We start from the raw sequence: 16,025 nt of genomic DNA, 5'->3' as shown, positions 1-16,025 counted from the left end.
CAGGTAATCCAAGTTAATGACGTTCTCCTGAAAAGGTTCTATTATCTTTAGATTGATCGATAGTATGGAATGTCTCCATCGAGGTATCCTGTGTCTGACGGACGCATTTTATCTAATTCTCAATTCTAAGAGATTTGTCAACATTTTGTCAATCATGCAGACATAAAAGACTTTACTGAAACATACAACACAGATTTTTAAATGTCACAATATTTTTTATTATAAAAATAAGATTTGAGCATAAAAATATACAAAATGTAATTTATAGTAATAGAAGTCTTTAATATATATATATATCTTTGATGATTTTTACAGGGTTCAACACTAAAGAAGCACCATCTGTAATATGTAACACAATAAAATCTTGATTGTTGTATTATTGACGATTGAACGTCGTTCATTTTGGCTTAGTTTAATGAGAGTAGTTGAAATCTATACATCTAATCCAATAAGTGCCCCTTGGATCTGGGAGCCCCCCATGGAAGGATCTGAGAGCCTTTTACAGATTCTGTATCTTCATTCCATAAATTGTAATCTTTTTCACATGTTTGTCAAAATTTAAGTTAAAAAATTTCACAAAATATATATTTTGATAATTAATAATGATTTCTATGGCAACTGACATTCATAACAAGTGGGTGGTGTCACACATGTTGTAATTTATAACTTTACACAAACATCCTACCACGGAGTAGACTTCCCCGATATTAAAAACTGTTTTTATTAACAAAAACTGTTTCAACCTTATCTAGACAAACTCTCACTATTATTTTTCAAAATTGTTCTGGATTTACAAAGCTACACATTAACTTAATTAGAGATTTCATTGTATAAAATCATTAAAGTCATAATGAACCAGAGACATAGCACTCAAATCTTACTGGAATAACTTCAATTGATAAAAATTCCTTGTAATAAACATTTCTATATTTAACATAAGGTTTTAAGCCCACAATATCATTCCTAAAATGTTATAAAGCACTTTACTGCATGTAAACTACTTGATATTTTCATAAGATTAGACCCCCATCTTGTTGTCCAGAAAGAAAAAACTTCGCTACATCTATGGCTCAAAGCAAAATATTCTCCACTGTCACTTAAAATATTTATGGTATCAAAATATCAACTGCAGTATTTTAGCAGCTTATTATAAAAGTCTAAATTTTTAACAATGCTTTTCTTGATGTATAAAACATATATATAAACACAGGTGTTAGATCTAAAATAAATTTAACACTGTACATAAATCTTATGATTGCATTCACATACATTCATGGTAACTTTTTCTTCAAATTGATATACATGTATCAAAACTTGTAAAAATACAATGAAAATAAAAGGCACAAGCAACAGTTTGTAGAAAAATAGTCAATAAAAAATCGAATTAAGTTGTTTTGTTTGAACCATTCAATCTTTCATGCACATATAAATCATTCAAATTCTTACAAACATAATCTAATAAAATTCCATCCTTAAAGAAGTGGCGTTATCTAAAATCTACAAAAGGTTTCCAAGTTAACTATTGTACGCAGTGTCAATCCTCAAAGTAGTCGTTTGTGTTCGTCTCGTAGAATGTGATTGGCTCCTGGTGTTGTGTGGTATAGTAGCCTGAACCCATGGGGTTGTCGTAGGACATACCGTAATCGTACACCGGTGTCGCCCTCTGGTCAAAGGAATTGTTATCATATGTGATCATCTGTGGGTCATCCTTATACCTCACACGCCGCCCGTTCCCATTTATTTGGCTCCTGTCTCTGTCAGATTCCCGCTTCTTACCAGCCAGTTTTCCTTTACTGTTACTTCTACAAAAACATATTCATAGTTTGTATTACTCCTATATCATAAGAGGCTGCTGGTCGGCTCTTTTGCTATCAGATATGATTTTGCCGACTGCGACTGGCAAAAGTATCTCGCCGTGTAAAATCTCTAACATTGTTGGAATAAGTTTGTATCTGTGAAAACACAAAGCTCAGTAACAAGCCTAATCATAGGTTAAATGTATTTTACCATTCAAAAGACAAATTCATAACCAGATATTCAGTCATTATGCCTGTACTTGATAATAAACTGTCCACTTCTTAGATATTACCATTGATAAACTCATGTCCAGTGATAAATCTACCCTGAACAGTCAACATCATGATAAAAAACATCTGTCAAACATTTTCTTTACTGACCTTCGAACGAAGACAACTCCCAAAGCTATAATGGTGATGAGCAGAACAGCGGCAATAATGGCAGTCACTATGACCACTGTCTGGCTATCCACATCGACTCTGGTTGAACATTCAGTGGCTGTGAAATAGAAATTCCATATATTTTAAATGTTTTTCTGGCCAAGTACCCCCCAACCGTCACACTGACCTCAACCGTCACACTGACCTTGACATTTTGTGTAAGATGTTTATAGTATCCTTATGTTTACAATAACTCATGACTTGGACAAGCATAACAGTTTTACCCTTGACCCATTTCATGACCTTGACCTCTTATAAGCAATAACCTGTTTTAACCTTTGACCATGTAACTCGGTCAGCTGTGAATCTTAGTGTTTCATGACACTTTCTGGGTTTGTGACATAACGGTGCATATCACCAGGGAGTACTGAAGTCTTTCTAGGCATGTGGTTTAATAAAACACTGTAAGGAGTCTATATAAACATGTCTCTATCAACATGTAGGTAAGTTTCACAAAATAGTGAACAAATTACACATCATTCTTTTTTGCCTTATAATACATATTTTTTCGCTTCCTTTAAATGTATTCTTTAATTTATTGTTAACATTCAAATTCACAAACTTAGGTAAATTGTTATTATTGAACTCTTTTGTAATGAAAATCTAAGTCGTTGAGGTGACATGTATCCTTAATCAGATTTTATTATTGATGCTGAAGTTGAACAGACTCCTACCAGTGGATCTTGTCCAAGTTGAGGTGGACACAGATGGACGACAGTACTGACAGGAATCTGTGGGGCTAAGGTCATTTGCTGCGTAACACACAGAGTTGATGTAACAAGCATCCGACTGAAACAGAAAAAACAACTTTAAAACATTCTTTAAAGTACACACGTTTCTAGATTCAAAGTAATTAAACATGTGGTAGTGACCTTGGGGTCAAAAAGGGTTTTTTAATTGCTATCTACAGTATAACTTGTCAAAACCAGTCCCTGTTTAATCTGGATTCCTGTCTATTCTGGGTTTACTGTTTGGTCCCAGCATTTTCCTTCTTTAACTATAGCAGTTCAAACATGTATAATCCGGAACCTGTCTTCTGTAAACCGGCGCTGTTCAACTGACCATGGTATAAGTTTACTTGTAAAATCTACCTGGTCAAACCGGCCATCATGTTTTCTCAATGAGCAACAATCTAAACAAAAACTTAGAAGACTTTCACAATAACCAATTTTTCAGGGTAACGACCATGTCACTGATTAAAGTGCCATCAGGTGTGATTTACATGTAATTTTAATTGGCATCTCGAGGTGATTGACGACTATTCATCACTCCGAAAGGATTACCGCCACACGTTGTGAACACTTTTCAAATGTATTCTCGGAAAATAAACCACACACGTGCCTTTCGAGCATCCAGTTGATACAGATGTAAGAATACCCGGATGTTGATACTGATTAATGTTAGGTGTGCCTAGCGAGGCAGTGATAGAAACTGGGTTGACTTACTCTGGTGACTAGAAAAACGATTTGTGGAAAAATACCTACAATGACGGCATTACCGGTACATACACTGCAGGTTTCGGCATGTGTCTGGTCGACTGTACACTGTATTACTATAAAACCTGTTATGTCTGTAGTAACCACAGAGACCTATCCTGTGTCATTAGAGTGACAACTATTACTGACCTTGGCTGAACACGTGGCGGAAGTTTGTGTCGGGTTGACTGTACACTGGAAACAGGTAGAATTGTAGACAACAATTAGCGCCTCACTGGAACTTGTGGCAGAACCGTCGTTGCTGATTTTGACGATATAGCTCTTTTCTTGTGGAAGGGCACACTGCACTGCAGTTAATCGATGGTACTGAGCATTTGATGTTGTGGTTGATGATGACCTTACCACGCCAGTACTTGTCACCTGTTTTAAATCATTTACAAAGCATTGTTATAACATTTACTAAAATTATACATTCTTAGAATGAACCTGTAATGTAACAACTAAACTATAATCATGTAAACTCACAACACACTTCTATAACCCAACACTCTTATAATATGTATTTGATTGTAACACAACTCTACTGTGAAGTTACCTGTGCATGTATATTATCAATTGTGATATCCTGCTCTTCTTCTGTAAGGTGATGACTTAGTTGTACTTCTGTAAGGTGATGACTTACCTGTACTTCTGTGAGGCGACGACTTACCTGTACTTCTGTGAGGTGACGACTTACCTGTACTTCTGTGAGGTGATGACTTACCTGTACTTCTGTGAGGTGACAACTTACCTGTACTTCTGTGAGGTGACGACTTACCTGTACTTCTGTGAGGTGACAACTTACCTGTACTTCTGTGAGGTGACGACTTACCTGTACTTCTGTGAGGTGACGACTTACCTGTACTTCTTTGAGGTGATGACTTTAACCTTTACTTCTGTGAGGTGATGACTTACCTGTACTTCTGTAAGGTGACGACTTACCTGTACTTCTGTAAGGTGATGACTTACCTGTACTTCTGTAAGGTGACGACTTACCTGTACTTCTGTGAGGTGATGACTTACCTGTACTTCTGTAAGGTGACGACTTACCTGTACTTCTGTGAGGTGATGACTTACCTGTACTTCTGTGAGATGACGACTTACCTGTACTTCTGTGAGGTGACAACTTACCTGTACTTCTGTGAGGTGATGACTTACCTGTACTTCTGTAAGGTGACGAGTTACCTGTACTTCTGTAAGGTGACGACTTACCTGTACTTCTGTAAGGTGACGACTTACCTGTACTTCTGTAAGATGACGACTTACCTGTACTTCTGTCAGGTGATGACTTTTACCTTTACTTCTGTCAGGTGACAACTTACCTGTACTTCTGTGAGGTGACAGGTGATGGAACTTGAGTTGATGAACTTGTCTCCAAGCACCATGACTGAGGTACAGGTCTGTGTTAGAGTATCACACACAACATTGGACATCTGTGGCACCACGATGGGGACTTCATTTACAGTCAGGGAACAGTCGGGACCAGCGAAGCCAGACTGGCATGTACAAACACCTGTAGGTCAATAATACAAATGTACAAACACCTGTACATCAATACATACAAATGTACAAACACCTGTAGGTCAATAATACAAATGTAAAAACACCTGTAGGTCAATAATACAAATGTAAAAACACCTGTAGGTCAATAATACAAATGTACAAACACCTGTACGTCAATACATACAAATGTACAAACACCTGTAGGTCAATAATACAAATGTACAAACACCTGTAGGTCAATAATACAAATGTACAAACACCTGTAGGTCAATAATACAAATGTACAAACACCTGTAGGTCAATAATACAAATGTACAAACACCTGTACGTCAATAATACAAATGTACAAACACCTGTACGTCAATACATACAAATGTACAAACACCTGTAGGTCAAGAATACAAATGTACAAACACCTGTAGGTCAATAATACAAATGTACAAACACCTGTAGGTCAATAATACAAATGTACAAACACCTGTACGTCAATAATACAAATGTACAAACACCTGTACGTCAATAATACAAATGTACAAACACCTGTACGTCAATAATACAAATGTACAAACACCTGTAGGTCAATAATACAATGTACAAACACCTGTACGTCAATAATACAAATGTACAAACACCTGTACGTCAATACATACAAATGTACAAACACCTGTACGTCAATACATACAAATAACATCATTCATCTGATGGTCAGTTTAACATTAAAATACACATGCACATCGTAGACCTGTGTTAGAAACTTAAAATTAAACTTAAATTTGCGTTTCACTCAGATTCCAAACAATATACGGTAGCCGTTCATATCACTAGGGATCACAGATATCTGGCTTATTCAGAAGGTGTTAATATAATCTTAAAGGTGGGTAAATGTCGTTCATTTAAAAAGGTTGATAGCTCTCCACTCCTGCATACTAAGCCAAATAACATGATGCTATGCCTCAGGCCTATGCAAAAGTAGTTAATCATTAACACACTTTCACACCTGAGACCTTGAAAGTGGGTCAAGGTCATCCATTTAAACTCACTTGGCAGATCTACACAAGCATGCTACGCCCATAATCAGGAGCATATACCTCTTAGTAAGGCAGAAGATATTTAATTGAACATGTGACCTTGAAAGTAGGTCAAGATCATTAACAAGGTCAATCATATGATTTAGATATGGGTACAGTTACTGTTGATCATTGTGGTCAAACTCACCAGCAACACATGTGCCATGGTCCGAGCACTGATTCGGACAGAGGGTATTTACGATGTTGGACGGAAGAGTAGGGGTTGAGGTGGGTGTGTCTAATCCCCATACATTGGGGTTCCGCTTCACTGCACTGTTACACGCTTCCTGTAGACTCGACAAAGCAGAGTTGGCCCAAGACGTTGATCCAGTCAACTGGAAAAATTGAAAATGAAACAAGTGAAAATAACTTTATTCTAGATATCTGGTTTCCTTGAATACGCATTGAATTTAAACTAATTACAATACACATGTATTTAATAAACTAATTACAATACATGATGTATTTAAACTAATTACAATACACATGTATTTAAACTAATTACAATACACAATGTATTTAAACTAATTACATTCAGTGCACAATGTATTTTCTGTGAATGTTGATTTTATAACTTTTATAAAGGTGTCCATTGAATCAGATACTTATTTGACCTTCTCATGCAGTCTTCATGACCTTGGTACAAATCCTATGTAGGTCTGTACGTGCACTTTTCAGTTCCCATCTAATGTCTTGGCTATAAGCACTCATTGCCTTTATAAACCTTTTAATTGAAACACTTAATTGACTTACAGCATATATATATCATATCTAATTTTTAGGGCAGAAACAGGAGAAAAAAATACAAAAATGAATTTCATTTCAATCACATGCTAACAATTAATGTTACGTTTGTATTTCAGTATAATTTGAATCCCAGCATTGTTAAAACTCTACAACAGTCTCTGATGGTATGGCTGACCCACCTGAACATCACGCATACAAGCGTTTACTCGCTCCAGTACGTTATCTGGGAGGAGGTTCTTGCACTCTGTGTACGTGTTGGAGCCTAAAAGCTTATTGCCACAGGCGGTTCTCGCTTGTTCCTCATTGATTCCATTACTTGTAGGCCAGGTGAGGGACTAAAGAAAAACAGATCAGATATATTTCTACAGGCAACAGTTCTATATGTAAACTTTTACCTACAAATCATTGAAAGTTAACTGAGTTCTAATACATTTCAGTTAATTGAACCATTTTTTACCCTGCCCATCATCCCCTTGGAGTCGGTCAGTGCTAATATGTGCATACAATCGAGCTGCCATCACATACTAATAATTCTACCCAATTTTGATTATTTCCAATGTTTAAGAAATGATGTTAAAAAATGTTATTTCCCTTATATAAATTAAACTATAGTAAATTTTGTCCCTCCACAGTGGTAAATGTGAGACCCCAGAGTCATGAAATTCATAGTTTTGGTAAAGGACCTTAAGACCCTTCCATCAATGAAGAATATTAATTCTATCTTATATGGGTCTTGAGAAGATTTTTGAAATTTCATTCAATTTGACGTCTTTTGGCCCTGCCTCTCACTCCCCTTGAAGTTGGGGGACCATATAATTCACAATTTTGGTTGACCTTTGGCCATTGAAGCGTCATAGTGATGTATTAATACTGGGCATGGAGAAGTTTATCATTTATAGTTAAAGGGAAGTAACTCTCAAATCAGGAATCTATTTTATTAGTTTGTATGCAAGTCTGGAATACCTTACCGGCAATTGTTTTTTGATTAGAAGAAAAAAATAAATAAAAATGGCGACTACAGATGTGTTCGATCAATCTCTACCGATACAATATATATCTGATTATCAGAGAAGGTTTCAGCAAAATTTCATCGAAATTGTTTCTTGGGTATCTTGGAAGAAGGTGAAAATTTCAATGCATATTGTTTACAGATGCACAACAATGGACAAAAGGTGATTGGATTAGGTCACTTGAAACTTCATCTCAGGTGACCTTAACAAAATTATTTACTAAGTTCAAAATTTATTAAAAAACATTTCTACACTTTAAGCTTGATGTTTTTTCACTCTATTGTATATTTGGATAATAAAAGTTTAATTTATTTAATTAATTACATGTATCAAATGTCTACTTTCTAAATTCGGCAATATATTTGTAATTTTATGAAAATATTATTTAGTTATTTGTAAAGATGATTAACACAAACAGAAATTGAAAACTGAGCTTTCGAAAGTGTTTTCTTTGTTTACAAGCAGAGTGTAAATGTGGGAGCCTTGACAACCCTTCACTATTTGGGACAAAAGTGTAGCGTCGAATGTCACCATGTGGAGATGCTTTTTTTGTTCCAATAACAATCTCAGACTGATACTTTTCAAATAGGAATAAATTGTGTAAAGTTAACACAAATTCAGCTTAAGGTCTAATTTAATTTGAATTTTTTCTATAGATCTATTCCTTTTTTCGATATAATTGTTACCCAATTTTTGTTTGTAAAAGTGGATTTCTTTTCTTCAAAAAACACCCCAACTTAATGAAATAATAAGATTTGGAGCCATCTTTAATTGATTTAATTAAGAATAAGAATTGGAACTAAAAGCCAAATCTATACCCAGGGTCAGTAAAGAGTCACATGACTACTTACAAAAGGAGCGTCATAGTTGGGGTCATACTGGAAGGCTGCGTCGGGTGTAGCACGCTTTCTCCTCCTACGCCGACTCTCTTGTTCATCAGCTATCGCCTCGTCAATCAATGTCTGAGTCAAATCTAGCCCTGCAATATAGTTACAGAAGGTAAAATATAAAATCAAATCTCTATAAAATCTTTGGTCGGTATTGAAGAAAATATTTATGAAAACTGTAGTTAACTTCATTTTAGTCAGTTCTATATTTAACTCTTTCCATACTGTTGCATGCTCCCTCTTTCCTGCTGTTATCGACTATAATTGACACCAAATGCTGACATTATCTAAAAGATAGCAGATTGCACATTTTACAATGAAACAATATATCAAAGGTGCTCAAGATTTATGTAACAAGCGTTTTGGTTTTATGTTCATTTCCGTCTGTTATCTATTTTCCACCGAATTAATGAGTTATATTTCATGTGAAGGATGCAAGTGTAAACAATATGGCTGTTTGTTCCATTTTCTATTTAGATAGCACAGTCACCAATGCTGTGTGGTATTTGATACACTAACCATGTTTTCTGTAAAGCAAACATTAATTACATATCTTGGGGCAAGCCTAACTACATCTGGTATGGAATACAGAAAGAAATAAACTGAATATTTTTGAAAACTAGATTATGACAAACCCAAATGATCAGGTAGATCACCTCCTCCAAACTGTGTTATCAGGAAACATAATAGTCAGGGTCATCCTGGCTCCATATAAAACACTAGATTTTCATTTTAAATCCAAAGATGCTTTCCTATTGAAAAATTTCAGTTAAGGAGTTTCTTAAACTTCAGGAATTTTGACGAAACAGGTGCCTGGTGACAGTGTACTATACACTACCTGGAATACTTTATGACTTACCAGCTGTCGACTCTCCACAGTTGTATACATCCAGATTGTAATCGCAGGAGAACGAAGCATCGTCATAACACAGACAGTAGACTGGGTTATTGAGAGTGACCGTGGATGTGTAACCCAGCGTATAGTAAGAGTCTGATGGGTTCACTCTGTAAACGACAAATAAATATCGTCAAACTTGTCAAATATAACATTCTATAAACTCCTTCAGCAATATTTAATATGAATATACAGTCAAACCTGTCAAATATAACATTCTATAAACCTGTCAAATGTGACCGACCAGGGAAAACTGTCACATGTGACCGACCAAGGAAACCTGTCATATGTGACTGTCCAAGGATACCTGTCATATGTGACCGTCCAAGGATACCTGTCACATGTGACTGTCCAAGGAAACCTGTCATATGTGACCAACCAAGGATACCTGTCACATGTGACTGTCCAAGGATACCTGTCATATGTGACCAACCAAGGATACCTGTCATGTGACCATCCAAGGAAACCTGTCATGTGACCGTCCAAGGAAACCTGTCAGATGTGACCAACCAAGGATACCTGTCACATGTGACTGTCCAAGGAAACCTGTCAGATGTGACCAACCAAGGAAACCTGTCAGATGTGACCAACCAAGGATACCTGTCACATGTGACTGTCCAAGGAAACCTGTCAGATGTGACCAACCAAGGATACCTGTCACATGTGACTGTCCAAGGATACCTGTCATATGTGACCGACCAAGGAAACCTGTCATATGTGACCAACCAAGGAAACCTGTCATGTGACCGTCCAAGGATACCTGTCATATGTGACCGACCAAGGAAAACTGTCATGTGACCGTCCAAGGAAAACTGTCACATGTGACCGACCAAGGAAGCATGTCAGATGTGACTGTCCAAGGATACCTGTCAGATGTGACCGTCCAAGGATACCTGTCACATGTGACCAACCACGGATACCTGTCATATGTGACCGTCCAAGGATACCTGTCATATGTGACCGTCCAAGGATACCTGTCACATGTGACCGACCAAGGATACCTGTCAGATGTGACCAACCAAGGATACCTGTCAGATGTGACCAACCAAGGAAGCAATAAAAAAGGTCTCATATGACTGGTAACCAGGATCAAGTTACTAGTAAAGTGAAAATTTATTGGTCATATGAGACAGTCATTTAATTCACTAAGGCAGGTTCGACTGTATTTACCTTTCCTAAAAAATCCAGCTCTGTTAGGTAACAATATTATACTGTATTTATCCAACAATAGACCTATGTCTGGTAACAGGTTTGGGAGATACATTTTTGGAAAACCATGGCTAGAATAGACAGTTGATATTCTACCTCATTTGTTCTGCATATTTTTCAATATTATATTAAATTAATATATCATATATCTATCAATTCCTTGCATTGTGTAATAAAGCCGTGGTTATTAATTCACTCAAACCTACCCCTGGTTTCATTATTTTCTATCGATAACAGATATTAAATAGTACTTAATGGTCATCAAACCTCACCTCCAGGTTCGACTGAAATCGTTGGGCCTGTCTGCAGAGTTGCTGACAGTGTAAGTTGTACCATCCGCACTCACAAGATCATTGCTGCTGATTCCATCATATTTACCACATAGACCTGTAAACACCATGAAATACAATCTCTTAAGGTGCTTAACGAGTTATATCATCACTACAATCTCTAAAGACTAATCACTAATATTTCGGTTTCAGACCTGTGAACAAATTCTTCAACAGTAAGTTGTTTGATATGGAGAGAAACACCACTTTGTCCGACATAATGATAAGTATTTATTTTAGTTATTAAAAGGCCCTCAGGGCCTGGATCATTCACAAGGATTATAAGAATCATGGCAAAACTAGTACATCAGCATTATTGAAACTGAATCCCTGTAACCTTGAAAATATGGAAAGGTCATTTATATAAGGAAACTTTAAAGTTCTCTTTTCGAGGTATTTGCTGGACAAATATCAGTAATGTGGGTTTTCTTGAACTAGAAAATGATTTTTAAAGGTTTTTAACATACCTGACCTCTGTAACCTTGTCATTTTTATAAGGAAACTCGAATTCCAAATACTATAACGGCTATCAGTTCCCATGCTGCCTGCCATTTCACATAGCAGGAATAAACTTTGATCTAATCCCCACACATTAAGTAAATCAACATGGGTTTATGATCATACTCGTACATTTTACCATATTACTTTATAGTACACATTATTTATGTATCACCGTACCATCAGTCTTATTCACATCCAATACCGACGCCTCGATAAATATATTCATGAATCTCCCTTGGTCGTTCTGTAAGATCACTTTGGCACCTGTAGGCAGGTAGATCTACAGAAAATAAACAAAACATCAGTTTAAAAATCTGAGTGTGTATGTCTATGTTTGGGTTAGAGGAGGAGTAAATTTAACAATCTGAGTGTGTATGTGTGTGTGTGGGTTAGGGAAGTAGTCAATTTAACAATCTGTGTGTTTATGTGTGTGTGTGGGTTAGGGAAGAAGTGAATTAGGCTGCCTAGCAAACAGAGATTATCATAAGATGACATCAGATAAAATAATCAATTAGCTAATCAGGGCACATAACACACTGTGTTTAGTAAAGTTTGATAATTAAGTTTTTAGTGAAATTCGTAAATTGAGACAGATGATATCGGTGATATGACTATACATAGTATTTCATGTGAATCAAGGGGAGATAATTACTGGTCTAAAGGGGAGATAATTACTGGTCTAAAGGGGAGATAATTACTGGTCTAAAGGGGAGATAATTACTGGTCTAAAGGGGAGATAATTACTGGTCTAAAGGGGAGATAATTACGGGTCTAAAGGGGAGATAATTACTGGTCTAAAGGGGAGATAATTACCTCATACTTGTTACCATCCTGTGCCTGGTAGATCTTGGAACCAGGAGACAATTGGGAGTTGATGAAGAGTCTTCGATTGATTGGATAAGCTTGGAGTTCTCCCGGAAGACATTTTTCAATTTTAATAACGTCATCTCCTGATCTGACTAGAACTCCGCAATTACATGTACCCTCTTCACACCTCACAAACAGTGCACGGACCTTGACAGACAATGAAGGAATATCATAGTTAACTACAGGCTACATGTACTCACTACTGTACAGGGTACAGACAATGATGGAATATCATAGTTAACTACGGGCTACATGTACTGTACAGGGTACAGACAATGATGGAATATCATAGTTAACTACGGGCTACATGTACTGTACAGGGTGCTATTTTCAATTTCTCTATTTTGTAACTCTTGAGGATGGAAGAAAATTGGAAAAACATAGAAACACTGAAAATATGATAGAATTTTTTTTTTTCATTATTTAAAAAAACAAAAAAACAAAAAAACAAAAAATGTTTTGCTTCAAACTTTTGTTAAAATAGTAAAAACAACTTCAGTATATCTCATAAGCAATCCTATCATTTCCCACTTTCACGTCAAATCTGATGGCTGTATAAAATCACTTCCAAAATAGATCTGTAACAGGAGTGGGAAAATGCAATGACCAGACCGTGACTCGAACCCGGGACCTTCAAACCCTAGACAAATGCTCCAACCATTTGAGCTACCTGGCCACCAGTGTTCAACAAAAACCAGTCCTGCTACAGATATTTTCTACTTTTATCTAATGATTTTGATGGAATCATAAATGACTTACCTCTATACTGAATTCTAGGTTCCGATACATGATAAATTCACCAGGTAAGAAGTTATCATACAACCTGTCAACGGAAGATATAAGAATTAGACAAAGGATTAAATATGTTTATATGAAATATGACCTTCAAAGTCGATAAAACAACAAACCTGAGATCATTTGGCAAAATCTCTTAATTAGCTGGCTGTTTACATATTTCGACCTGCCTAAGACAGCTGGCTGTTTACATATTTCGACCTGCCTAAGACAGCTGGCTGCCCACATATTTCGACCTGCCAAAGACAGCTGTCTGCTGACATATTTCGACCTGCCTAAGGCAGCTGGCTGTTGACATGTTTTGACCTGCCTAAGACAGCTGGCTGTTTACATATTTTGACCTGCCTAAGACAGCTGGCTGCTGACATATTTCGACCTGCCTAAGACAGCTGGCTGCCCACATATTTTGACCTGCCTAAGGCAGCTGGCTGTTGACATGTTTCGACCTGCCTAAGGCAGCTGGCTGTTTACATATTTCGACCTGCCTAAGACAGCTGGCTGTTGACATGTTTCGACCTGCCTAAGACAGCTGGCTGCTGACATATTTTGACCTGCCTAAGGCAGCTGGCTGTTGACATGTTTCGACCTGCCTAAGGCAGCTGGCTGGTTACAATGTTTCGACCTGCCTAAGACAGCTGGCTGCCGACACATTTTGGCCTGCCTAGTGCAGCTGGCTGTGCATGCGGACATGTTTCTGCCTAGGGTACAAAAGTAGTTGCTACTTTATTTTTCAAAGTTTCTACTAGTTATCAACTTTGTTAGAAATCTCACTCCTGAGCAAGATTCATTCTTGGTTTTAACCAGGTATATCTAAGTATGATGATAATTATTATTATATTATATGTATTGGTTTTAACCAGGTATATCTAAGTATGATGATAATTATTATTATATAATATGTATTGGTTTTAACCAGGTATATCTAAGTATGATGATAATTATATTCCAATGTTTGTTGACTGACTGTTGCATACTCACGTGCCATCATGTGTTGATATGTGGGGGTCATTTTGGGAGTGACAGAAGCCGGCAAGTTCTACATCTTCTATGATTACCTGAAACAGCAAATCATCATCATTATCAACCATTAATATCAGCCAGTGGTATTATTTGTTACTGTTAATTTTTTTTTTGCAATTAGCATAATACTTGAAAAAAAAAAAAAAAAAATAGAAAATAGATAAATTCAAACTGTCAAAACATGTTGATAATCCTGGTTTTTTAGGAAATTTTCTCTTTGCTGATTTTCGTAATTATTGTTTAATACTGAAATGTTTCTTATTTTTTCTGATTCACTGAACGAGAATCTTTGTTTAGGTTGATCAATTAGCACTAACTAACCTGACACTTTGAGTAGGCTTATAGATACCTCCAGTAACAAAACTTACTGTGACATTTTTTAGGAGACTTTCACTCGTCTGACCGTTAACGGTGTCCACCATCACAATGTTAAGTGTTCTGTTTCTCTGGCCAGTTACCAAGTTGTCTATTACAGCTTTAATCTTCACCACGAAATTCTGATTACTGTTGTCAGCGATTGCTCCACAGGTTGCCACGGTAGCATTAGTGGCCGTAGTGTGGACGGCTAGGTCAGGGATGACAGAACCATCGGTACACAGTCTCTGGTCAGTACCTTTGACCACTTGGGTCTTCATCTGTACAGTACAGGCTTGGCCATACTTGACTGCACAGTAGTATCCTACAGTCTGGGTCAGAGAAATTCTTATTTCGTACGACGGATCACCTTCTCGGACAGTTATAACCGCACCTTCATTGACCTGGAATAACATTAAAGGGTTAAGTAATAGGTCAGACAAGATATTGGTGACAGCGTGTAGATGGGGATCTCAATCACAGTCAGCATCAATATTAGCAGTGATTTTCTTACCCTAATTATACAGGGGCCTGTACCTTTTCCATTGGGAAAATATAGCCATATCTTTTTAATTTCGGCAAAAATGTACTTTCTTCCAAGCTCAAAAATAATCATCAAGTCAATGGTTTAATATCATTTTGAATAAGCATAATATAGCTCTATGATCAATCAATTATAGCATTGGCTTGTGTAAACATTATGTGAAATGTTATATGATCAACATTTCTTCATATTTATTAACAAACAAGGGAAAATATGAAGTAAAAATTGGGAAAATACAGCAAATTTTCTTTAGGGGAAGGGGCCTGTATTCGGCCCCAAATCCATGCCAAAAAAATCACTGATTAGTCTCTCATAGATGAGGCAGTTCAACATAATTATCAGTTGAACATAACTGTAATGAACAATTATCAGTTGAACATAACTTTAATGAACAATTATCAGTTGAACATAACTGTAATGAACAATTATCAGTTGAACATAACTGTAATGAACAATTATCAGTTTAACATAACTGTAATGAACAATTATCAGTTTAACATAACTGTAATGAACAATTATCAGTCGAACATAACTGTAATGAACAATTATCAGTTGAACATAACTGTCATGAACAATTAGAACTGT

At 36.5% G+C, this 16,025-nt stretch overlaps 1 protein-coding gene across 1 annotated transcript in view; it reads right to left on the bottom strand.

Annotated features, from left to right (window-relative positions):
• Positions 1 to 202: 202 nt before the first annotated feature.
• The window catches only part of LOC117339040, a 107,468-nt gene continuing 91,645 nt past the window's right edge, over positions 203 to 16,025 (bottom strand). Inside the window, exons 74-88 of the mRNA XM_033900404.1 lie at positions 14,911 to 15,300; positions 14,501 to 14,577; positions 13,487 to 13,550; positions 12,674 to 12,874; positions 12,038 to 12,140; positions 11,303 to 11,417; positions 9,786 to 9,931; positions 8,891 to 9,018; positions 7,209 to 7,364; positions 6,431 to 6,617; positions 5,035 to 5,225; positions 3,863 to 4,093; positions 2,912 to 3,026; positions 2,178 to 2,295; positions 203 to 1,802 (exon numbers count right to left, since the gene is read on the bottom strand). Coding sequence (XP_033756295.1) covers positions 1,535 to 1,802; positions 2,178 to 2,295; positions 2,912 to 3,026; positions 3,863 to 4,093; positions 5,035 to 5,225; positions 6,431 to 6,617; positions 7,209 to 7,364; positions 8,891 to 9,018; positions 9,786 to 9,931; positions 11,303 to 11,417; positions 12,038 to 12,140; positions 12,674 to 12,874; positions 13,487 to 13,550; positions 14,501 to 14,577; positions 14,911 to 15,300 — 2,490 coding nt within the window. The 3' untranslated portion in view covers positions 203 to 1,534. The remainder of the gene's footprint in view (positions 1,803 to 2,177; positions 2,296 to 2,911; positions 3,027 to 3,862; positions 4,094 to 5,034; positions 5,226 to 6,430; positions 6,618 to 7,208; positions 7,365 to 8,890; positions 9,019 to 9,785; positions 9,932 to 11,302; positions 11,418 to 12,037; positions 12,141 to 12,673; positions 12,875 to 13,486; positions 13,551 to 14,500; positions 14,578 to 14,910; positions 15,301 to 16,025) is intronic.

Source organism: Pecten maximus, chromosome 12, assembly GCF_902652985.1.
Source record: "Pecten maximus chromosome 12, xPecMax1.1, whole genome shotgun sequence".
Classification (NCBI taxonomy): domain Eukaryota; kingdom Metazoa; phylum Mollusca; class Bivalvia; order Pectinida; family Pectinidae; genus Pecten; species Pecten maximus.
Note: the sequence above shows the minus strand (reverse complement) of the source record. Positions and strands in the feature narration are given on the sequence as shown.